This window comes from Phoenix dactylifera, unplaced genomic scaffold, assembly GCF_009389715.1.
Source record: "Phoenix dactylifera cultivar Barhee BC4 unplaced genomic scaffold, palm_55x_up_171113_PBpolish2nd_filt_p 000650F, whole genome shotgun sequence".
In the NCBI taxonomy this organism is placed as follows: domain Eukaryota; kingdom Viridiplantae; phylum Streptophyta; class Magnoliopsida; order Arecales; family Arecaceae; genus Phoenix; species Phoenix dactylifera.
This window is the reverse complement of record NW_024068040.1, coordinates 166,887-191,392: the sequence shown is the minus strand read 5'-3', so window position 1 is coordinate 191,392 and position 24,506 is coordinate 166,887. Positions and strand designations below refer to the sequence as shown.

Here is a 24,506-nt window from a genome sequence, read left to right as displayed (position 1 = left end):
GAAAAGCGCGAGTAACGGAAGACGACAAAAGGGAACGCTCTCCGGCTTTCTGTGTGTAAGATAAAAGTAAACAGGGTTTCTACGGGCCGGGTTCAACGCTTCTCCTCCCCCTCTTTCTAAATGGACGATTTATACCGCCTGAATACGAATATATTTAATAAAATTAACGAACAAAATATCACGAAGTGCCCTAAATAATTCTTTCTTTTTAGTCTATAACGTATCTCCAGAGCGGCTGGCTGCTTGTTCTCCCTTTCAGCATAAAAATCACACACACACACTCTCTTTCTCTAGATATGAAGTGAAGGTAGAATCAAATCAAAATATATTGCATCAAAGAAGCACCTTATCGACTTAGGCACATTCTAGACATCCATAACTGGAATAATAAGTGCTTTAAAATATTAATGTTAACAAACTTTGCTCAAAAAAAAATTAGATCCACCTTTTTCTTACCCTAGACCTGCTCTTATGCCAATTAAAATATAGAAACTCAGCAAGGCGAACCAAGCTACATAGCAGGGACTGGGCCGCATTGTGTGGGTTGTCGTTGTGCTAAAAAAAAATTGCTTGAACTATCTAGCTTGATATGAAAATTTTGCATAAAAGTCACAATTTGATGTGACTTTCTAACTACCGAGGTTGGAAAACTCAGCGAGTTAAAACTTGCAACTCAATCATGTCAACTCAAAAACTAAGGTTCAAAGCCAAAACGATTTTGGCTGGTGTCAAAAATGATTAAAACCTGATTGAATCAGTGACACAATCTTAATTTTTGTCCATGCAAGGGCGTAATTGAACCAACGAAATCAAACTATCACGGAGTCAGACCGAGTCGTCACTGAGTCATATCAAGCCCTAGTTGAGTTAGACGACGACAGCAGAGTCGATGATGACCAAATACATTGTCGCCGGAGTTGAGAGCCAAAGAGGCCGCTACGGGATCCAACCGATGCGTCCGCAGGGACGTGACGGGCAGCGTCAAATTTTGGTACGTGGCAGTCAGCGGACTTCGGGGCTGGGGCCCACCTGTCGTCAGCTCTGTCGTTTTCTAGCTACTTTTTTTTAACCTTTCCCGGCCGATTCAAAGAATGGAACAACTCTTTTGGCACCATTCCAAGCTAACCCACGGCACACCGTAAGTCCGATGGACCACTCCATTAACCAAAATGTTCTTGGATCAGAACCGTCCATTTCTTCGCATAGCCAATTGAACTGTCCACAGATGGATGGCTCTGAATAGCGATCTCTGTGGTCCTGCAGAATATCATAGATGGTCCAAAATAGAGAACAAAACGTAATTAGATTATTAATTCTTCTGACAAGTCATTAATAGGATTTTGGAGTACTTCGGAAGCCACTCTACCTCACCAATATTGATGCAGGAAAGCAACTTCCACCATGAGAGAGAGCCGTGAACGCCTCAATGTCAGATATATCCATACCTTCCAGGTCTTCAGAGGCTCTGTAAGGGCTTCTTAGAAAGAGAGCGGAGGAAAACAACAAGGTCTGATTTGATTTCAATATGCTTCTTGGCTCTTTGCTTTGTGCTGCATTTCATGGGCTTCTGTGATCTGCTCCGAGTTGACATTGGGAACAACTTCTTTTACTATAGTTTCTCGGATTGGGAGCCTCTTTGGGTGCATTGTTTCAAAGCGTATCATTTTGGTTTTGGGGCTTTGATGTGAGGTGTTCTAAAAGCTAAATTAATGCAGGAGTCGAGCTCTTTGGGGATTTGATGATTCAAAAAGCAAATAGATTTTTTTTTTTTTTTTTTTTTGGCCTTCAGTAAAGATTTCTTGTTGCTTCTTAAGGTTACATGATCTTATTATTGCCTCTCTTAACGCACTCGCTTAGTTTCCTAATTTGGAATGCTTATCCATGGATCCCTCCGTCCCATGCATGCAGCTCCTCCAGTTCTTACATGCATCTTAGAACCCGTCCCAAACCGTGTCCCTGGCAAAAATTTATCATCTACACTTCATTTTGTTTCCATAAGCTCTCATGGATTTTGTTGGCATGTTAAACATCCATAGAGTAATTTTATGTGGGTACTCTAAATTTTATTTATCAATAATGATTTGATTTTCCCCTGTTAGACAAGGCTTAAGGCTTGTGATGATGTGAAAACTTCGATATATAGCTACTAATGCATTTCTAACCATTTTATTTTGTATACGTTTGTTCTTCTTCCTTCACCATTTTCTTTTGTTAAATTCTTGCCTCCTTCTTGCTGAGCTTCTTCGATTCAAACATATTTCTATGCTTTATTTCTTTCAGGAGTTTTGTTTGTTTTTCTGGGTGGAGGGGTGCTGAGAAACAATGCTTATGAAGAGCAGCAGGAATATTCAGAAAGATCAAAAGACCCGGAGTGCCCCAATGATTGGAGTCTCTAATCTGCATGCAAGGTTGAACACCATGGGATTATTTGGTTTGGATTCATCCAGTAGTCCTACATCTCCTTTAGATCACAAGGTCCTCTCAAATGCTGGAGGCCCTTGTGTTAGCTCCCCTAGATCGCCAGTCCTTGATGGGCATCCAAAGAACAGTACACACCGCAACAAGGTTGGGCTTGGCTTGGTAGATTCTCTCACTGATGAGGTCATGCCTCTTGGAAATGTTTTAAGGTTTTTCCGAGAGTAAGAAAGTAGTATTAGGATCAAAGATTGGGATACAAATCCCAGGTCCCAAGACCCTTTCGGTTAAAAATGTTTTGTTAGATAATCCTTCAATAACGGCTCTCAAATCATTACCTGAAAACAATGGGAGTTCTCTGCAAGCACCTGCTGATTGCTTCCATCTCAGAATTGGTCAGCAAAAGACTGAGCTAGAATCCGAAATAGCTGGAATGCAGAGTGAGAATGGTGGTAGTATTGATGGGGATAATCAGAAGTTTAATTCTGAAATTTCTGAGTCGGAGACAAAGAATTCAACGTCAGATTCTCTGACTATATCTAATGATTCTTCTTGTGATTTTATCGGTTCTCTCTCTATCAGCGATATCGAGCAATCTGAAGACTACACCTGCATTATTTCACATGGTGATAACCCGCGAACAACTCATATCTTTGGGGATTGCATATTGGAGAGCCAAGTTGATCGGTCGCCTGATGGTAAGCATAAGCACAGGGAAGATAGGGGAGAGTCTCCCTGGGAGGTTAAGCCTTCTGAAGAAGTGCCACTCCATTCCAGGACTGATTTTTTGAGCTTCTGTTATTCATGCAAAAGGAAACTGAAAGAAGAGGATGATATTTACATTTACAGGTTAATCCTCTCTCATGAGATTTCTGATATTATGTTTGCATGCTCTTTCAGAGATTACGAACTGTTTCTCTTGCATGCAATTAGATGTGTGGTATTCTAATAGATCTGTGTGGCGCTTAATTTCTCGTCTTTGCATGCATTACAGAGGTGAGAAAGCTTTTTGCAGCTGCGAATGCCGAGCTCAAGAGATTCTAATTGAAGAGAAAATAGATAGCATATGATAGATTCTTCAGATTCTCCTGGTTCATCCTTTCAGGAGGACATCTTCATGGAGGATGATTGGAACTACGTGAGCTCGAGGATTGCTTGTCCATTCCCACTGGTCACCGAATGAGGAAGGTGGCCGCATAGAGAATTTGACCGAGCTTTATATATGAATAACCAGTGGCTAAGGATGATCACAATGGAAATTCAATTGTTTGCTAACGTCTCTGCATTTACAGTGCTATTAGTGGGTTTGCCTGGAAATTCTCTCTTTTCCATCTCTTTTTAAGTTCCAGAATTTGAATTAACGATAGGAATTGTCTTCCGTCCAGTAATTCTGATAAAAAAGACTAGCTACTGTATGGGATTCTGAAAGTTCCCTTTATGTTTCCACTCTGGATCCATGCCTGCAAGAGCACTGGTCAACATCACATTTACTCCCGTGCTGTTCGTCTAAATACAAACGTCGAGTTATAAACATGATGATATGCTCCTATGTGAGAACAAGCACTACAAATCTGATCATGATGTTTTAATATTTGAAGTGATAACATTTGTGCAAACAAATTTATATGGAACTTGGTATTGATGTAACCACACACATGATGCTGATCCATCCGATCAGACATTAAATTCCATCAGGATCTCGGAGGTGACAGTGTTTCTAATTCAGGCACTGCACCTTCCATCACCATTTCAGGCTTTGGACATCCAATGATCCAACTAACATCTCTATCTTGCCATTTCTCTGAGTAACTGGAAGCCACGCACAAATGCATGCGTAACATATAATGTTTCCTCTAAACCCAGCTGTTGTCTCGACTTGAATATTGGCTATCTTCAAAAAGGATAACAGCTTTTTAGCAAAAAAAAAAAAAAGGATAACAGCTGCAATGGTGAAATTTAAACACCAAGATTATTGCTCAAAAGCTCTAGTAAACAGCATAACCAGATGAAATGAAAAAAGAAAACAGGGGTGTTAATTTAGATGCAAAATCAAGATCATCGCCTGAAAAGTGAAAACAATAATTGCTGGTCAGTGTCATCTGCAATTTAAATTTAAATGATTCCATACAGAACTTATACACTATACGGTGTAGGGTATAAAAACTACAATTAGGGTATAAATAACTACAATTCAATGCAATGATAGATCTGCAATAAATCCAACAAACTGCAAACCAACTGGATAAAAATCCACATGTTTCTAGGTAATCTTCAATAACCAATGTTTAAAAAAGACAATGACCTATGCTGCCACTGCCTTAAACATTGGCTGCAGTCAACTAACGCCACTTTACAGCGTTTTTCTGTTGTCACAACCAATATCACATAAGCAAACAAAAATAGGCAACAAAAAAAAATTGTGAACCATCCATGCACATGCAACTTACCAGCCATCGTGTGCCTATATCAAAAGAGAACCATCAAAAGTTACAAGTAGCAAGGCATGAACCCCTGATAAATATCAGCATCGCATGAACAGTATTTCTCGATGTTGTCAAAGATTATAAGAATTTTCCAACTGTACTTGATCCTGATACAGCAAGCAGATGGGTTTTCTGCAAGTAACATTCATGCAGACCCTTGCACAACTCTACGTACAATCATATCTCAGTCGATGCTTTGAGGAACAATGTGGATCCTCGATTGTTCTTATGGGAGCAACGAGTTTCTTATCTGAGACAATGTGACCTAACTCTGGAGAAAAAGATGGCAGCTGATTCGAAGCATCAAAATTGAAATCCTTATTTTGTCAACAGTGGTTTCTCAGGCATGCACAGCAGAAGACTTATTTTTTCTTTGACTCTGAAGCCCCCCTTGATCCTATGATATTGCAAACAGGTTGGTCTGGTGATTGAAGCAGGCGAAGTGCAGGATGAACTTTGAGGTCTCGCATTAACAATTTCTGGCCCACATCCAACTCACTTATATCAACATCTATGTATGGTGGAACGATGTCAGCGGGGCAGAGGTATTTAACTGTCCTTTTTATGGTGTTAAAGTAGGCCCCTGCCAAATCAATATATCATACTGCATGTTAATCATGGATGGAAATTTCAGCATAGAAAGAACCCGCATAAATAAATGATAATTAATAGAAACAGAAAAATCCAATAATTAGAATTAAAATAATGTTCTTGAAGACAAATATCTGACCGCCACGTGCTATGAGGACATTGAGCTAATGATAAGTGTGTGGCTGGAACAGCAGATATTGCAACGGATTTATTTGCATAAGCTACCAGATACACACAGTTGTACCCATATATAAAGTTAGCAAATTTACTCTTACAGGTGCCATGTACAGATAGAATAAAAGAGGCTGCATATATTTAGTTTACCTGCAGACTTAAGATGGATACTATTCCTGCTGGACATGTTGTAATTTTGTACAGATTACCATAATGCTCATCATCTATAACCTCATATTTTACTTAAGACACAATTTCGGCTATGGCGATAAAATATAGCAAATTTAACATGAGTGTTACAGGCTTCAAATCATCATGCAATATTAATTGTAGAAAACCTAATGGTCTTTTGTGCTTTCAAAGTAGTATTGAGCAAAATAAGAATAAATTGCAGCAAAGATAAATCATTAAATCCAACTTAATAAGCACTGCCTTCAACTGCAGAAAAAAGGACGACAGCCACAGGTAATATGAAATAAATCATAATTCTAAATCAAAAAGAACAAAGTGCTCAGCTATGTTCATGTTTTAGAGCTTCAATTTGTAACAGGCTAACAGAAGCAACTGCTATGGATACAAACTTTGTCTGCATCCACTAATTCATAAACACCCAGCAAAATTCGACAAAAGATTAAAATGAAAAGATATTGATAAATTTTTTCCTTTCCCTTAGAATTTGATATATGCATTGAAGAAATCAAATCCCACGCAATACAGTGTTGTGAGGAGATTATACTTGGATAATAATCAGTTTCTCGAAACAAGGGCTTTCGCTGAAGAATGGCAAAAAATAAAGAATGTCACTAGTTCTAGTAATGGTGGAACCAACACCAACTTCCATGTATATAATCAACATAATGCTTTAAAAATTTTAAGGAAATGAAAACACATTTTTCTAATTTTCAAAAGCAAGAATTTATTCAACTCAATTCCAAAGTTTTCAGTATGGACGGGTGAAAACCTTCAGAATGCAGCATTTGATTAAATAAATTTCGGGACAAGTGCCCAAGAAGAAAAAAAAAATACAAGAACTACTTAATTCAGGAAAAGAATTATATTAAAACAAGATATGAAAATAACAGTATGCCATCTGGATCCAGCGCGAACGGAAAAACAAAACCCCAGTCCCTGATAGACACAGAAAAAAATCATTTTTGTCAATTTTAATATTTCTATCTGTTTGTAACCCAAAATTTTTCTGGTACCACCCTGGCATATTCAAGTGCTCCTCAAGAAACCTCCATTTGCCGCATATAGTGCATCCATCTATACCACCCTGTTTTCTGTTGGTACTTTCCGCAATTTATCATTCGATCTTGAAGACAAGAACATCACCAGCAGCCAATTTATTTATTTTGGAAGAATTAACAGCAATCACGAAATTGGTCGGTCAACTGTCATCCATTGCCATCACAAAATGCTCATCCAACTCATTAAATTTGCATGTCCTGTAGGACTGACATTCCTCCTACACTATCAGCAACACATGCTTTAGCAAATATTACATGTGATAGTTACATGTATTTTAAAATGGCCTCAATTCCTCCTCCCAACATCCATACATGGCGCATGCCGGTTTCCAACAGTCTATTTGCATCAGCATGACAATGAATAATAAGCATGATGTATGTGCATCACAACATGAGAAATTAAAGGTTAGATGAGAGAACTCAACAGACTAAGACAGTACAACAAGACAAAAGCAATAGTAGCAATAAGTTCAACAAAGAAACAACTATGCAATTAAGAATTGCTATGCATACAGTACAGAGATTGCTAGATTCTGAAATGCATATGAGGAAGTGACACAAAAAAAAGAAAGAAGCTTCCGATCTATCTTGTAGCTTCTATTTGCTACCTCTTGTAGTGGTACAAACCAAAAGATGCAAAAGGATTGAATTGCAAGATGTAGGCACAATGTCATGAAGGAAGAACTTGTATCATAGCGGGAAAACACTCGATATACATACATACATGCATCCATACAGGAACTTAACATGTATCTGACACACCAAAACGCTCACATGTCAATGGACTGCTTGGTGGAAGTTCTGATAGCAAGTGCTCAGCCGCCTTAACATGTGAAGGATCAGAATGCGTAAGTGTTAGGAGACATTTGTTCTCTCACTCACATGTCTTATTCGACAACCGAGTAGCAAACTCTCTTTCTGATCCAAAAAGGAATAAAAGGTTCTTCTAATACATGTTCCATTTAATAGTATACCTGCTATAAAAACATCACCCCCTCCCTTTTCAAGAGAAGGTCTATTTCAATTTTAACAAAGAAAGAACTAAAATGAAAGATAATAATATGACAGGATCTATAAATTATGGCAAATTGTGACATGATAGTAAGCAATGTTTGAATATCACATGAATGTTGTGTTTTAAGCGACCAAGAAAATGAGATGCATTAGATTTCTAAATCATATAAACATAAAAAAAGTAAGTTCAATGTATGATCTTATGTAGCATACCTCTTCTAAGTCCAGGGGATGCATCTTCTCCTCTAAAGACAAGAGGAACATCTATTTTCAGTAATGCAGAGGAAGGAGCTCTCATGAACGTCGCGTTAAGAGGCGCATCAGTGCCTGAATGAAGATGCAACTAAAAAATGCCCAAAACGACGCATCATCAGATAAAATGAACAAGCACTATAGTAGCGTGTCACCTTCCACATTGTTTAAATAATAGCATCAGCTTTCTCGGTTTCTAAGAGAGTAACTCGACAAAAATAAGCAACTCTGGTGAATTTACTAGTAGAGAATTGAGAGCAGTGAGGCTTTTAGCAGGAAATGGAATGAAAAGATAGAAACTAAATATGTCTAGACCGACAAGTTTTAATACCACTTTCGAATCGATTCTCATTAATTCTCTGCATCCAAAATATTGCCTGAATAATTTCGATCTCTACAGCTCTTCCTTTACGTTCCAGTAATTCGAAACACAAAGATCATCAAGTAAAAAAAAAAACTACTAAAAACAAACTTGCAACCATAGGAAACCCCATAACCGACTTCAATTTACATGTTCATTTGATTCGACCTCATGAAGTCATGGCCAACTAAAATATACTTGGCTGATATAACATTAAAGCCTATAGTTAAGCGAAAACACAGATAAAGCAAGAAACTAACCAAGAATTAGGTCATAAAGGGCCGTGATACCTTTCGAGGCAAGACTCGAACTTTCTCGATGATGTCCCCAGCTCCCAACTCGGAACGAACCTCGAGCTCGAAGAGCGCGGGCGAGAAAGAAGGAGCGGCCGAGGTGGCCGACGAGCTTGCGTATCTGCTTGGCCTGGACCGAGATGAGAAGCTTGTTGCCGCCCTCCTGGCCGTTGGCCTGCTCGAAGACGATGCTCGGCACGCGCCCCACCTTCCGCTCCTTGGCCGCGATGTTCTTCCCAGAACTCGACCGGGGGATCGCCAGGATCGTCTCATTGTACTTCGGGTCCGGCCGCGGGAACCCCTCGAGGTACTCCAGCGGCGCCTCCGTCGGATCCCACGGGGCGACGGCGGCGGCCGCCGCCTGCGAGAATGGCCGCATATGGACGAGGGCTCTTAGGGTCCTCGGAGAGCGGGAGAGCCACATCGGAGGAGGAAATGGGCACCGAGTTCCGGCACCGGCGGCGGTGGCGGCCGGGAGGCGAGGTTGGGGGAAAGAGGGAAGCGCTCGTTAGGTTTTAGAATGGGGGTTAATCTGGCGTATTTATTGTTATTGCCACTGATTTTCCGGCCAGGACAAGGGAAGACCTTCGAGATTCGTGAGCTCAGGCTCGTGAAATGGGCTGGAAGGGAAGCCGACTCGGGTCCGAGCATTTGGGATGGGCCCGACTTTTGTTGGGATGGGGTCCAGCCTCATTAAAGGAAATCTAATAAAAATTTAAAAGTTACTGAAAACTATATTTAATTTTTAGTATTATGTGTTTTATATAAAGAAGGAAAGTAGTATTGGTTTCAACATGGTATAAAAAAACTTTTTAGCCGCTTCTTAGAAGTTTTTTTTTGCAATAATAATATAATAATAATAATTACAGTAGAAAACTATTTTGCGAATAGTTTTAAAATTTAATTATTTGAAGTATAAAAAAATTAATTTCGGCCGACCACAGTGGGAGTCGAACCCACGACCTTTTGATCCGAAGTCAAACGCGCTAATCCACTGCGCTATGCGGTCTTCCAAGAGGACTGCACTGACGATACTTGTTAAATATATTGTTCACTGCATAGAATCCTCCAAGTTGAACTTATATTCATAAATATTCAAAAATAGCTTGAAGTAAGCCGGCCCAAATCTTATATTTAAGATCTTTTTTTTCTTCTATAAAATTCGGATCGGTCTACTCTAAAGTTATTTTTAGATATTTATAAATATAAGTTTAACCAAGCTTATAATTCTACGGCTTTGTCATTGTGTCGCCTAAACCTTCAAATTTTATAAAATTTTCAGCCCAATCATCCAAATAAACCCTAACCAATGCTTGAAGCACCTTCTGTTCATCTTGACTCCAAGTTCTACAATTCTTTTGCATGTATCAACAAGTACATGCATAGCATGGGGGCAGATGCCCCATCCAAACTGAGTTTAAGAACTCCCTCTCCGATCTAGTCATGTTTTCGATGTTCTTTTGTTATTTTTAGGCCTCTAATAAGAATCATGGTCTAACTCCAAGCCTTTACGTCATATACAGATATTGACGATAATTCTGCATGCGATTAGCCAATCTACCTGGAGTCGAGAAAAATATCTAAAGGAAAAACAATAGGATAAGAAAGGAAGAGAAAGCAGATACCCATTTCTAAAAGTTTTCATTAAAAGAAAAGACCATGAAGAACACAATTCCTAACCCGGATCATGCAAGGAGGAGGAAAAAAGGTTAATCTCTAATCCAAGCTGTTGAAGAACACAATTGATTTTACCAGCCATATATGTACTTCTGTAGCACACATTTAATAAATTCGAACTTGTATCACAACATTTTTCATTAAATATCGTTCTTAAAGTATACATTTATATGAACACGCCCACTTCCATCTTTGGTTGGATCACGTGCATGCGTATAAGCTATGGTTGGATATTAAGTTCTGAAACTTCGAATCGTATTCCTTCCACCGGGTCCAACCTTGAAGCAATTTGCATGCTAACTCGCTTGTAAACGGCACTGCTCACGAACAAGGCTGCTGTGGAGTTTGCGCCTAATACTCATTGTACTATTAATGGGCATCTACGAGCATCCACCTATCAGGTAATTATACCATGAAACACAGCAACAGATGCACTTGGCTAGCTGCAATAGAATGTCATTCGTTGACCCTTTGTCGCATCATTAATCACGTTGCCTGTGTTTGGATTTCTGTAAAATTCTCCAGGCATCCTTTTCCCAATCTCCCAACCATACCAGAAGAAAAATACCAGTTTACAGCCGTTAAAACTACTTTCTAACCATATCTAGCACAAATCGGAATGCTAAGATCTCATTCATTCACTACTTGTGGCCTCCTACCATTCTGTACAACATAGATAAGAGTGCATAAAAGCCTAGATAATCCCAGCGACATTCAATCTAATTTAACTACTTGTACATGACCCGAATGAGCATGCATTCTAGCAGAACAAGAGAATCGCAAGACCCAACAGCATAGAAGAAAAGCCTATCTGGCTCAACATGATTCAGTGAGAATGTATTTAACTTGCGAAGGCTTATGTCCATGGGGTCTGGAGCATAGAATTTTCCCTTCAGCATCAAACAAGAACTGAAATTTCTGGACTTATTCCAGGTACAAAGTGCTGGAAGGTTGTTCCCTGTCATTGTGGCAGAGAGGAAATGGTGAGCGAGTGGCAATCAACAAGGTTCTCATCCCTGATACCCAGACCAGCTCAATCACTTCTCCAAAGCAAGCCCCATTTAGCATAGCAAAGGCAAGGTTTGAAACTTATGTATATCAGCGCTTCTTAAGTCTGGCGTGTATGTAAGATTTTGCAGTTGAGGCATTTTTGAGCAACTACATGGGATTGGGGACAGAGATAGAGTTTGCTCCATCCAGTCGTTGCACAGGATGCCAACCTGCACTTACCGAACATATCCATCTGTCAGTACAACAGCAGTTTAACCCAGAAGATAAGCAGGCAGAAAAAAAAATGATTTACAACATACAACTAAAACCTTAGGTGAACTCAAAAGCTAGATCCAGCCACATATGCGTATTGAAGATTTTACCCAAGGAAATTAAGAGCATGCCAAATCTTAAAGCAAGCAATTAAACATATGAGGATCACAGAAGCAAACTTGACCCACAATTCCAATTCCCTACCCTTACTATAGAGCTCGCATATTCAACATACTTGCTTAGAAGTTCATTTTCCAATGCAATTGTGTAAACAATTTAATAATTGCAAATTTTCCTGTGCAAATGTTGAAAATAATAGCAATGGTTGGCAATGATGATGGGATAACCCATTAAGTATGTATATAGAAGAATAGCACAAACAATCTTCAAAGCTTCTACCTGAAAACTATAGCTCTTATAACAAGCACGCCCCTAAGAACAAGACATGGACAATTTTTTTTCTTTCTGATATTGATATTGAATTAAAGAAATGAAATGCTACCAATTGAAGTTCATTCTTTTTTTTTTTTCTTTGGTACATAAGTCATTCTTTCCACTCAGCAGCGTAACCATGACAAATTATAGAACAAAGTTCAAAAACAATGAGTTTAAGCAAATATCAAGTAGTGAAAACTAACCATTTTGTTATGGTAAATTCAGGCATCGGAGTGGCTGCTATCTCAATATCCAATTTTCCCATACTTCCGACATATTACACACAGACTTTGGAACAGAGGGGGCATGCATACCTGAAGCATTTTTTTTTCTCTAGTCAGAAATTGCAGAACTCCAAAAATAACATCGGAAAATAAATAAACACAGAGAAAAAGGAGACATTGAACATACTGCAAGTGCTGCTGCATTTCCTTCAAACAGTGCACATGAATGTGTGGCCACACGGCAAGACACTGACACCATTTGTGGATTCAAACAGATACTGTGAACCATGACAATGTTATTACTCAACCTTGGAAAGATGAGTAGTCCTATCTGGAAGATTAGGTGGAAGTTTTCTCCTTGTCTATGGAAGAGGTGAGCAGAAAAACCAGAATCTCACCTCAAAGCATACAGGGCAATTATGATGCATTGCTCCTTCCACACATGGATGGCTGTTCTTTAATATGATTGAATAACAACACCCTACAATTTGAACAAAATAAAGGCAGGGGAAAAAGAAATCAGAAACAGATGTTGGCCAAGGAGCAAAAACAAGATATGGTGAATAGCATATGTTCCATGCACATAAATTGAACTTAGTTCATGGTGCTGAATGGAAGATCAGTCTATGGAGTCAAAATGAATGCAACAGCCATAGATGTGCCTTTCACTAAACAGTGACAATATAGAGTACTGCTGCACAGTACAGCAATTCACTACTAGGAAACAAAGATGGTCAAAAAGATGTTTAATGTTGTAGCTATGCTGCACTAGTACAGCAAATCTTATGCAGTGATCATCATAGTGGGAAAAGCCTAAGAGCTAAAGGAAACCGTGGAGAAGACATCAGAGAAGTTTAAACTATCTGGGATACAATTACTGAGAGGATGTTGGGACCTTATTGAAAAGAATAATATGTAAAACTAAGACCAAGCATATGGGTCGCAGCCTGGTAGCTTTTTAAAAAAAAACAAAAAGGTTTAGTAACATTCTTTCCTCCCGATATCAGGAAGATAAAATATCCCTTTAACAGCTTCCATGTAAAGGGACTCCAGAAAGAGCCAGAGGAGATGGCCAAATACGGAACCAAAACTTAAAGTGATGAAACTAGTGGCTAAGAAAAAAGAAATTATCCTAGAAAATATAAAGATCAGGGGCAATACCACATATATAGCAATGGAAGAAGTTTTCCCCGCCCACCAATCCTGTCAAAAATCAAGATTTTCATGTCATAAATATAAGAAAAAAAATATGTTATCTTGATCCCAAATAACCACACTATTCATGAACAAGTATAGTAGCATTAACGATGGTGAGAACAAACCTGCAGATTCCACAACCAACTGCAGTGGAACTGTTCCCTTGAATGTCTGAAATATTAAAAGTAAATGTCAAATACAAGATATATATAGGGAAAAAACCTCCGACATTACAGGGTGGAAAAAAAGAGGAGGAAAGAGAACTCTCAAGATGCAATTTGCTTACTGACATCATCAAAAAACTTGCAATTCTCACAGAAATATTTCCCCATACATACACCACAATTGACGCACACTTGCCGAACCTGTTGACAATGCATGCAAAGGACACCAAAAGATGACATGATCAGCTAATGCTGTGGAAGGATCATAAATTAGTACTGAAAATAAGACATTGAAGGAAATTATAGATTAATAAAAGCTGCCTCATGTTTGCAAACATCTTGACAACAAAATATATAGATACTAATTCTACTTATCCTTAGATGATGCCACAATGCCAGTAACACAAAAGAGAATGATGTATGAAAACCAGCCTGTGACCGGTACTTGCCTCTTGTTCAGTAAAGCACAATGAACATATGACCTGGCATAGAAATTACAAAGTCAAGCTAAATGCTTCAGTGAAATTATAAAAATCATAAAAATTATTTCATGTAATATAATATGGCAATATGGAAATCCCACCTGTTGCACTTCATGCCGCGGAAGGTCATGTCTGTGCTTCCTTTCAACATTAAGTGAGTTCTGCCAAATCAAACGAGTGAGTGTTGGTCTTTCAAATGTTTATCCACTGTCATAATAGTATGATATAAATTAATAAAATAAATGAAATTTTGTGTAGAAAGAAACCATTAGGACTACCGTACAATAGCTTACTTGATCGAACAACAAGCTTTTAGTAAAGGAAATACACCTTTCATACGGATATTGAATTCAAACAATGCACATCCATAATTGCAGACATTGTGAAGAACGAAAATCTTTTAAGCAATTAGTTGACAAACATTGCATGCAAGTTAACTTGGGGGAAAAAGAAACCGTAAATGAAGCGCCCGTTTTCAGAAAAAATGAATGAATAAAATCAAATGAAGGAAAAACAAACTTTTGTGAAACATTTTTATCATACTTCTGATATGTTCTTAATATCAGATAGCATGAAAAATGACACATAAAAATACAAAAAAATGATGCAAGAACAAGTTATCAAACAAGTTAAACCTAGGAAAAAACAAAAGAACAAAAAACAAATCTATGTAAGTGAGGTCTATAAACTACTGTACAACCAGCCAAGGTGATAAACTACCTGATTGCAGTATCCTGGCCCCTGGGTTCAATGTTTTAACTCCAGATCCAGGTACATACAATAATTTGAAAGATACAATACAATCCTAGATCAGATAAAGGCATATTCCAACTGCAGCTTACTATAAAAGTCTATTAATGTATAAACTAACAATTTTGCACCAAAAATATATGTGGTAGCATCCCCACCGTTTTGCTCACAAAAAAAAAGGAAAAAATCATATGACTAAACAAACTGGAATTCTTCAAAACCTATCCAAACAGAAACTGATAGGCTGACCTTTGCCTCATTGTGGCAGTGTCGGCAATCAAAAATCTCATTGCAGCAGGGAGCTCGAATGCGGCATCTTCGCCAATAGTGTGAACATCTGCAAGAATTAAGAGCCCAGAGTTAGAACCATAGCCTAATCAAAAGGCCATAGGGCAATATCAGGATCAGGTTAAATAAGAAAGCATGTTGCATGATCCATGATACACATCATTTGCCATAGAACTAGCTTCCAACATGATGCAACTCAAACCCTTTCAGCCAATATCTTGGCTTAATTTAAATGATCGGAGAAAAATTGCTTGGAACAAATAGGGAAAAAGGAGAGAAATAATTAATGAAATAAGCATACCCATATTGCATGAGTCCCTTATCTAGTTTCTCAATAACTGCAGAGTTCAAACCATCTGTCACTTCTTCACTCATAATGCAGTTTTTACTAGATGACTCATTGCATGTAGTGGCAGTCTGCAGTTTGTTATCTTGCCCATTTGAATTGTGTAGGTCACAAACAGGAGACTCCGAATGACTGAGCAAATCCTCCATCTAGTCTCTATTTTCCACTGCTAAGTTAACTATGACAGCTCAACTAGAAGAATTGAAACACCTGCAAATTTGAAGATATTTAGTGAAATAATTCTAAATAGATCAACCAGTAAGTCTCCCGGTTCAATCAGGAAACACTGCATGATATTGTTGGTTTCTTGAATTCTGCTGTAGACCAGTTCATATCATCAAGCACACAATCCAAGGAATGTTGAACAGCTCCAATCAGCATAACTCCAAGAGATGGATTCATCAGAACAAGCACAGCTATAACGATCCATCTAATAATATTTAGCTGCCACTGAGGGACCATCAAATCTCCAGCTGTAAATAGTAACCACTAATTAATGATCACTTTCTCGCTCGTAGTAGTCAGAAAACCAAATCAAACAAAAGTGTGCACCAGCAACAGACTCGCCCCAGTTTCTGGTAAGAACAATACACCACAGCATCAAATGCAAAAAAGAAGGAAAACAATGATATGGTTCTATGAAAAGATGGTGCCTACCTCATCCTTCCACCAGCTTCATCTTCAACAAAACGTGTTATTGTTGAACATCAAGCATATGTCTTCCAATTTCGCCCAAACTCTCCTATTGAGATGGTTTGCCTGGAACCATCATGCATTCTTCTTCCTCTTGATTACCTTGATTTTCTAATATTTTGCTGATGATCCTGGAGCCTAACTACTCCTACCTGACAAATTAATGACCCCAGGCATCTTCATCACCATGATGTTGTGGCAGCAAAACCTGCAGGTGGTTCTCTGTACTTGTCCATTCAAACTGATGGGCATAACTCCGGTATACAAATAATTATGAAAGCAATGAGTATCCGAAGAATTTCTCTCCATGTAACTGAGGCTTTGCGTGCAGTTTAAAATGGCTCCACAGTGCATGAAAAGTGTTTTTTTCTCAAGTCTAAGGTTCTACTATAAATATATAGCAAGAGAGCATTACTATCTATTTCAGAAAATCTAAGTATTATTTTGGATGTATTTGAGGCCCTTTGAAGCAAGAAAAAATTCCCTAATTTTTTCCTTCATTTCTAGAAGTATGGATAGCATATTAGCCAGACATACTGTTAGTCAATCTCAACAATATCCATTCGTCACAGCAAACTAGAAAACTGAAATGTGATTCTATTCTTGTTCGATCTGACATAACATCTCAACATTAAGACCATAACTGCTGGACATGAAAAGAAGCATAAGAGGAATCTGATAAGCCCTCTGTTTAGTATCTTAATCAGCAAAACTAGTTCTGCTCAAAAACTCATAAAGAGTCTCCGGGATGTGACAGCCATTTCTGCTTAAATATCTAACTTAATTTAGGCCCTGACTTCTCCACAAGTGAGGTCTATTTGTTCTGGATTAGCTACATCACACTTTAAAAGAACACTTGAGACAAGAGGCCAACACTAAATTGTTATGACCAACAAAAATTACACAAAATAATTGAAGAAACAAAAAGCTTCAATGAGTTCATGAAATAAAGAAACAGAATAATTACTTGATATACTAACAGTCTCGAAAGATATATCCTATAAAAGAAAAGAAAATAAGAGAAAGCCCCAAAATCCTCTTTTGGTGCAAATCATCTACGACAATGGGTGTCTGAAATTCCTAAATCCTGGGTATATGCAGACAGCTTATTGTTTGAGAATAATGTAACTCCCAGCTGTTACATGAGTTAGCAGGAGAAAGAAGAGGGGGGGGGGGGGGGGGGGGGGGGTAAGTCTGCAAAGGGAAAAAATGGTTAGTCTAGATATGATTCAAACTCTTGGCTATATAAACCCAGCACATATCAAGATGTAGAATATTCCAATAGCTTGGGCTGTGGTCCTTTTATCCTTGCCTGTCCAGTCTGTTACATATCAATACTTTTAGTACTTTGATATTAAAGAAGCTGGAAACTTCCTTGGTCAAGGGACACAGACAACATCAAATTTTCTTGCAAAACATTTCTACTCATCATGTTGGCTTCTCCAATCTATAGAAATAATCTGGTCCGGGTACAATTCTTAAATCAATTTATTTTGCCTATCTATATTCAATAAAACAACAATATTCTTATAATAAAATATAACTAAGCATCAATAATCTCACCTGTCAATCTGTAACATCCAAAATTCCTAGCCCTCAAAAGAATTTTATACTATTCCACAACTCACTTCTAGAGAAACACTATACAAGAAAGATTCATATTATAGGAGGAAATAACAAAAGGATATGGTTTAAGTCATAGGGATTCCCCGAATTTGCATAAAATTATCTCAAGCAAGGCTCATATCTCATCTTATCACTACAAAGATATCCTGGAGAAAACAATTCAATAAACAAACTTCAACTTAAAAAGATCATCACCAAACCACCGAAACATATAGTAACAGATACAATCTGATGCAAGAGTGTAGTTTCTACTCAATAGAATATAAACCAAAAAAAAAAAACCCTCCAGTCATGAAGTCAATCTACTGCCAGTTTCGACAATAACTCCAAACTAGTAATCAAACTTCAAATCTTAGAGAAACACTTCATGCATGATTTAAGATCAACAGATATACGTAAATATTAAAAAAGATGAATTACCAAAAAAGGGATGGCCTATTTCCAAAAAACACAAGCACTGACATTAATGGTTTCTTCTAAGAATCATTCAAGCACAGAGCAAGATTCAAGAAATCAATAATTTTCGCCGAAACACTACTAATCACACCAAGGAACTTAATGTTCCGAATATTACGTAGTTCTGAACAAAGAAAACTCAAATCATGACTAATCCATCTATAGACCCTAAAATCTGAAAGATCTAGCAACTAACGTGAATAATCCAAAGCATTGAGCCAAAGAAAACCAACCGTTCATCAAAAATTAGGATAATAATTTACCTAAGCCCTCCCAAAAAGAACTAAAAACAAGATATAAGATCACGCGACCAAGAAAAAGGATGATAAAAGAACTGCAAGACCGAACGAACTTTTCTTCCGTAATCGCAGTCCTATGGGAAGAAGAGAGTGAGAGGGATCAAGATGCCTTGGCTTCTCGTTCTTGAAGAGGATCGAGAAGCGGGAAAGGGAGAGATCGAAAAGAGGGTTAGGGGTCTTGGGTTTCAAGACGGTTGGGGGATGGCAACCGGTTTAGCGCGTCCCGCTTCCAGAATTTAGGGGCATGGGTTGCGCGTTTCATTTGGACAGAATACGGCCTGCCCACCGAAACTCCAAGCATATGTCGGCATATGAGTGGCGGATAATGGGAACTAAAATGTCTGAAAAAAAGAAGCGACCAAGTACCTTTTCGGTGACTGCCCTAAAAGATGGTATAGGTATTATTACTTTGCCATGCACGGCATTCAGATATCTCAAAGGGATGGCAAAGCTATCATCCGTAGCTTTCCATTAGCTGCGTGGGACCCGATGGGGAGTTTTTTTTTACTTAAAAACGAAAAAAAGAAGGGACAGAACAAGTGGACAACTCCACTTGCGTAGCAAGCTCATCGACATCTGTCCACTGAAAATATTTGTACGGATAAATTTTTTTACTTTATTTCTCTCCATCCGTGATGAGTATTCGCGTGGCAGTCCTATCTTCATGTAGGTGGACGGAGATTTTTTAGGATTAGAGAATAAAATTTTAAAAATGAATGAATTGCTCAAATAAAATTATAAAATTACTCTTTTATATAAAACAATTTTTTAATTTAAAAAATATAAAGAATTATATTCTAAATTGGATTTAGAACAAATTTTATTACTATGGGTCAGTTAAATCCATTCCATTCCTTCGACTTAGGTTGAATATCAAATGGGCGATGTAAATTGCCATTCTTAATATTTCAAATTGCTTAATTATTTATCTGAATTAAATGAAAATAAAAAAAATTTGAAGTTTAGTATATATCTAATTAGATCTTATTTATGTTACGGTTTTATTTTTTCTCATAATATTTTGATAAGATTTGATCATATATGTGCCGTGCATGCTTCTTCGTGGACGTGGTGGAAGCTATGATCGTGGCCATCGTACCATTTCTCTGTGTGTTTTTTTTTTTTTTTTTTGCCTGTAGGGTACATTTACTTGTGTTGTTTTCTTCTGCCGTAGGATACCATTTCTTGTTGACGGGAGATTCCGTTTGGGTTTACGTATGATTCTTGGTTTATAAAAAATATAAATTATGAAATACTGTGGCTTGTAGGTGAAAATATCATGCTTCCCAATAATTGTGAACCGTTACTTTCAACATAAGATATCCTGAATTTGGTATCGAGTGAACACAGGTACGATGTTTTACGCTAAACTAAACTAGAATGGATAAAGTATCCATAAAATTTATTCTATTCATATTCGAATCGATTTAAAATTATACTGATGCCGGACAGCAGGAAGAAAGAAAGAGAGAGAAAGAGAGAAAGAAGAAAGAAGAAAAAGAGAGAAATGAGAGAAGAAGAAAGTGTGAATGAGAGAGAAGAAAGGAGGAAAAAAGAACTAGGCTTCCCACTTAGCTCTGCTCAGGTTTCACATACCAGCGCTAAAGAAAGAAATTTAAAATTTTATTTATGATGGGGGGCGAAATAGATCGTCCTGCCCATAACAAAGGGCCACCCAATTTCGGCCAATAGACACCACCGCCAGCCAGACGGAACTTCGGTCCGGCCCAGAACTAGCCCGACCTCGGATTCTTCGAAAGTTCCTTTGACCTCGGATATTTGCCGACTCGCCCCGATCAAGCTGGGGCACTCCTATATCACCGACTCGCCCGACCATATCAGGTCGTGTATATAACATAGCATACATGAGGCTCCCTATGGCTGAAGCATAAGGATCTTGCTCATATGTTAAATCTTTCAGATGTGTTGGAGCATATCTTTTTGAAGAGATGAAATCTTATCCTAAGAGGTAGAAGACCCCATTTTAGAGTTTTCTATACTGAACCTTTTCAGCACCTCCTCTATGTACATTTCTGTGATAGGCCAAGCATCCTCTTTAGATCTATCTCTATAGACTTTAATTTCTAAAATATAGGATGCTCCCCAAGGTCTTTCATGAAGAATTCTTTAGACACCAGAACTTGACGAAGTTAGTATGGAAATATCGTTCCCAATCAGGAAGAATTGTCATCCACGTACAATATTGAGAAATACGACAGCACTTCCATTAACTTTCTTATAAATATATAGTTCCTCTTCGTTTTTAATGAAATCAAACGATTTGAATCGCATCATTGAAACGAGTATTCCAACTCGAGATGTTGCTTTAGTCCGTAAATGGACTTTTGCAGTTACAGACTTTTGTAGCTTACAGACTTTTGCAGCTATATAGATATCTTCCCCAAGATATCCATTTAGAAAAGCAGTTTTCACATCCATCTGCCAATCTCATAATCATTATATATTGCAATAGCAAGCAGTGTTCGGATGGACTTCAGTATGGCCACAGGTAAAAGTCTTCTGATAGTCACTGCTTTCGCACTGACTTACCTTTCGCCACTAGCTTGCCTTATAGGTCTTCTACCTTTCCATGCGAACCTATCTTCCTTTTGTAGATCCATTTACAACGATATGTACTATACCTTCTGGTGGATCTACTAAGGTTCAGACTTGGTTGGAATGCATGGAGTCATTTTTGACTTCATAGCTTCCAGCCATTTCTTAGAATCGATGTCTAACATCGCCTCGTTGTAGGTATTGGGATTCTGTATAATGTTCCCTATCTCCTATGAGTAACATTTTCTCAGTATCCTCTATAAGCATACCTAAGTATCTTTCAGGAAGATGGAGATCCTACTAGATCTACAAGATGGAGGAGGTACTTATATGTACTGGCTCAGTATGAATAGGTTCTGTAGGTTCCATAGCTCGTTGCTTTACAAAGACTTTTTCTTCAAGTTCAATTTTCCTCCACTGCCTCTAAAATTCTTGATGCTTTTCGCAGTTTAAAAGGGGACATTCTTCAGACCGACCTCCTAGCAGGAAGACTTTGATGAACGTCGGCCTGAGCTCGGCGCATCCTGAGGGTAAGGGTGGTTATACTACTCATCCTTTTGTTCTGTCGTCCTTCGTTTCGTTTATTCTTTCTTATTCTTTTTCCTTCCCCCCTTCTTTTTAGGATTGGTTGAGACTTGAGTTTCTTTTTCTTTTCAGAAATCGCAGGGATGGTGTCAGCAACGAAGCCCTCCTCGCTAGTACATAAAAGCAGCGAAGCTGGTGGAGCTCGTCCCTTACCTAGGAAGAACCTAGGCCGTTCTTGACTTCGGACTCTGCGGAGGTCGGAAGCTTGAGGCTAGGACTTCCGACCTCGTTCGGAAGAACAGCAGAAGAAGGTTGGGGAGGCTCAGATCGGAGGAGCCCCCCCCGCCCGCCGCCGAGCACGTGGCTTCTACTGAGGCCGCAAGGGAACCAGCGGCCGTGCTTGCCCAACCTCGGGCCCTCAAAAAGCCGCAAGGTCGTCCGTCTGCGGCACTCGGGTCCTGAGCCGGGCAGCAGTCTCGAAGTCCAAAGTTCTTTATGTGCTCCCCCGCCAGGCTCTTCAAGCTCAAACCCCGAGCTCTTCAGGGACTCAACACCCCGAGCTCTTCAGGGGTTGAGGATTTTTTCGAGAGAAGGCCCTACTCCCTACATGGCTGGTTTTGAGACGACTCGGCCCTCCATAACAGCGAAGTGCTCGCTCGAGGTCGTCCGTTGCGCGCAGCTTCCAGACTGACCGAGCCAAGCTCGAGTCGGCGAGATCGGCAATTTTATTGACCAGGCCTATGTTCCCGCTGTTCGAGTAAGTTTTTCTCATGTTTTCATTTTTATATCCATCCAAGTTATCAATCTCGGCTAACTTTTATTTTTCTTCCTTACTGCACCTCTACGAAATTGACATGTTACCCTCCGCGGTGGCTGACTATTAAAACTAGGCCCGGAGGAGCCAGAAAGGACAAGAGGTCGCGGAAGAAGAGGGCTCGCCAAGGCCGAGGGCCAGGTGGAAGGAATCACCACGAGGGCGGAGGCCGCCGAATCTGAGCTTAAGTTCAAGGCTGAGCGCCTTGAGGAAGAGGAAGCCTCGCATGCTTCACTAGGTCGATACTTCGTGCTTCCGAGGTATGCTTGATCAACACCCAGTCCGAGCTCGCAGGCCAGAGAAATACAAGGCGAGGATTCCCTCCGGCTGAAAATCGAGCAACTAGAAGCTCGAGAGAAGAAGGCGATAGAACAAAGCTCGGAATGCGGTGCAGATTTTTCGCGAGTTTGGCCAATTACCGAGAGGAGCTGGAGGAGGAGGTGGTCGATGGGCTCATTCCGGTTTCGAGGATTTTTCGGGCTTAGGTGCTAAGGCTTGCCCCAAGCTCGACTTTAGCAATCTTCGGCCTCGTTTGTTCGAGGCCGCGGAGGCATATAGTGCGCCTGAGAGTCCCGCCCCTATGGTCATCGAGGCCGAGACCGAGATGGCTCCTGAGGTCGCCTACGAGATCCCATTTGAGAAGCTTCAGAGAGTGCTCCTAGGAACTGCCCTAAGGCTGGTGCCGAGGTCGCACTACTTCCGAGGCGGGCCTGAGATTCTCCTTCTTCTTTTTTTTATTGTCGTTTGTAAATGAGGTTGGCGCTAAAACCATTGTACGGCTAAACGGGCCGACCTCAGAGTTAGTGTCTTTGTACTTAGCCTCAAAGGCTTTTTATCAATGAATATATGTTTTCTTCATCTAGTATTAATTTTTTGCATTTTCGGACTTGTCTCTACTTGTGTTTTCGATTGAAACTTTGTCTCTTTGATCATTTGGGCAAAGACTTCACGCGTCGTTCAATTTTGAAATCCGATCCGACGTTTTTCAAAAGATTTTACTAAGTCTCCGGGCGTGGATCTGGTTGTAGTGCGGGCTTAAATCAAGCTGTTTATTCGGCCGTTGCAATCGTGAGCTATTACGGGCTTGGAATGCCTTCAATCCATAGTCTTGCCCTAGACATCTTAAATCGTAGTCGGATTTTCACTAGGTAGTACCTGAGGTCGAGGGGCTTTAGCTCGAGTTGACTCATGTTGATTCAAGATTGATTTTGATGATCACAAATTCTTGAAGTATAATTACTAATGGTTGTGTTTGCAAGAAGAAAAATAATTTGTTTTGCAAGGGAATATAGCAAGTTGGAAGAATGCAAGAAAACCTCAAAAGTTTCTCAAAAAGTTGGAAGAAAGCCATACTTCATTGGTCCCACAGTTTCAAGTACAAAAAATCAAGTTAGGGACAATTCTAAAAAAAAATTCAAAAGAACAATCCTCGAGTCGACTCTGAAAGCTTGAGTCGACTCTGGCACTTTAGAGTGCCATGGCCAGCGCTACAGTACTCAAGCCGACTCCAGCTACAGTGCCGAGTCGACTCGCCACAGTGTCGAGTCGACTCGCTACAGTTGCCAAGCGACTCGCTCTCAGTCAGGACAGAAAGCAGTTTTCAGCGCTACAGTGCCAAGTCGACTCCTAGCTACAGTGCGACAGATTTCGAGTGGATATGGGTATAAGTTTGGCCCTCTGACCTGAGACCGCAACCTGTGACTAGCAAGCAACTCACTGTACTTGGTACCAGGACTACCTGAATTTCTAATTCAGTGACGGAAGGTCACTGGGTGCAGTCAAGTACTTGCGTAGTCAGTTGTGAGTCAAGATGGAATTGACCCCTCCTAAAACAGGAGATAATGTCTTGTGATTAATTTAGCAAAACTTGGCCAGGGT

At 39.4% G+C, this 24,506-nt stretch overlaps 2 protein-coding genes, 1 non-coding gene and 1 pseudogene across 3 annotated transcripts; 1 reads left to right on the top strand and 3 right to left on the bottom strand.

The window, feature by feature from the left end:
• Window positions 1–1,351: 1,351 nt before the first annotated feature.
• On the top strand, window positions 1,352–3,842 carry LOC103697154 (FCS-Like Zinc finger 10-like). The gene is made up of 3 exons (XM_008778958.2): window positions 1,352–1,507; window positions 2,281–3,264; window positions 3,410–3,842. The coding sequence occupies exons 2-3, from the start codon at window positions 2,849–2,851 to the stop codon at window positions 3,483–3,485; spliced, it is 492 nt and encodes a 163-aa protein (XP_008777180.2). The 5' UTR covers window positions 1,352–1,507; window positions 2,281–2,848; the 3' UTR covers window positions 3,486–3,842.
• Window positions 3,843–4,656: 814 nt separating this feature from the next.
• On the bottom strand, window positions 4,657–9,370 carry LOC103697155 (50S ribosomal protein L25). The gene is given in 4 exon segments (XM_008778959.4): window positions 4,657–5,481; window positions 8,141–8,270; window positions 8,831–8,905; window positions 8,907–9,370. Coding segments are annotated over 4 exon segments (777 nt in total). The 5' UTR covers window positions 9,258–9,370; the 3' UTR covers window positions 4,657–5,260.
• Window positions 9,371–9,768: 398 nt separating this feature from the next.
• Window positions 9,769–9,842, bottom strand: TRNAR-UCG. The gene has a single exon. It is a non-coding gene; the product is annotated as a tRNA-Arg (tRNA).
• A 1,112-nt stretch (window positions 9,843–10,954) lies between these two features.
• Window positions 10,955–18,896, bottom strand: LOC103697156 (annotated as a pseudogene).
• Between the last annotated feature and the right edge of the window lie 5,610 nt (window positions 18,897–24,506).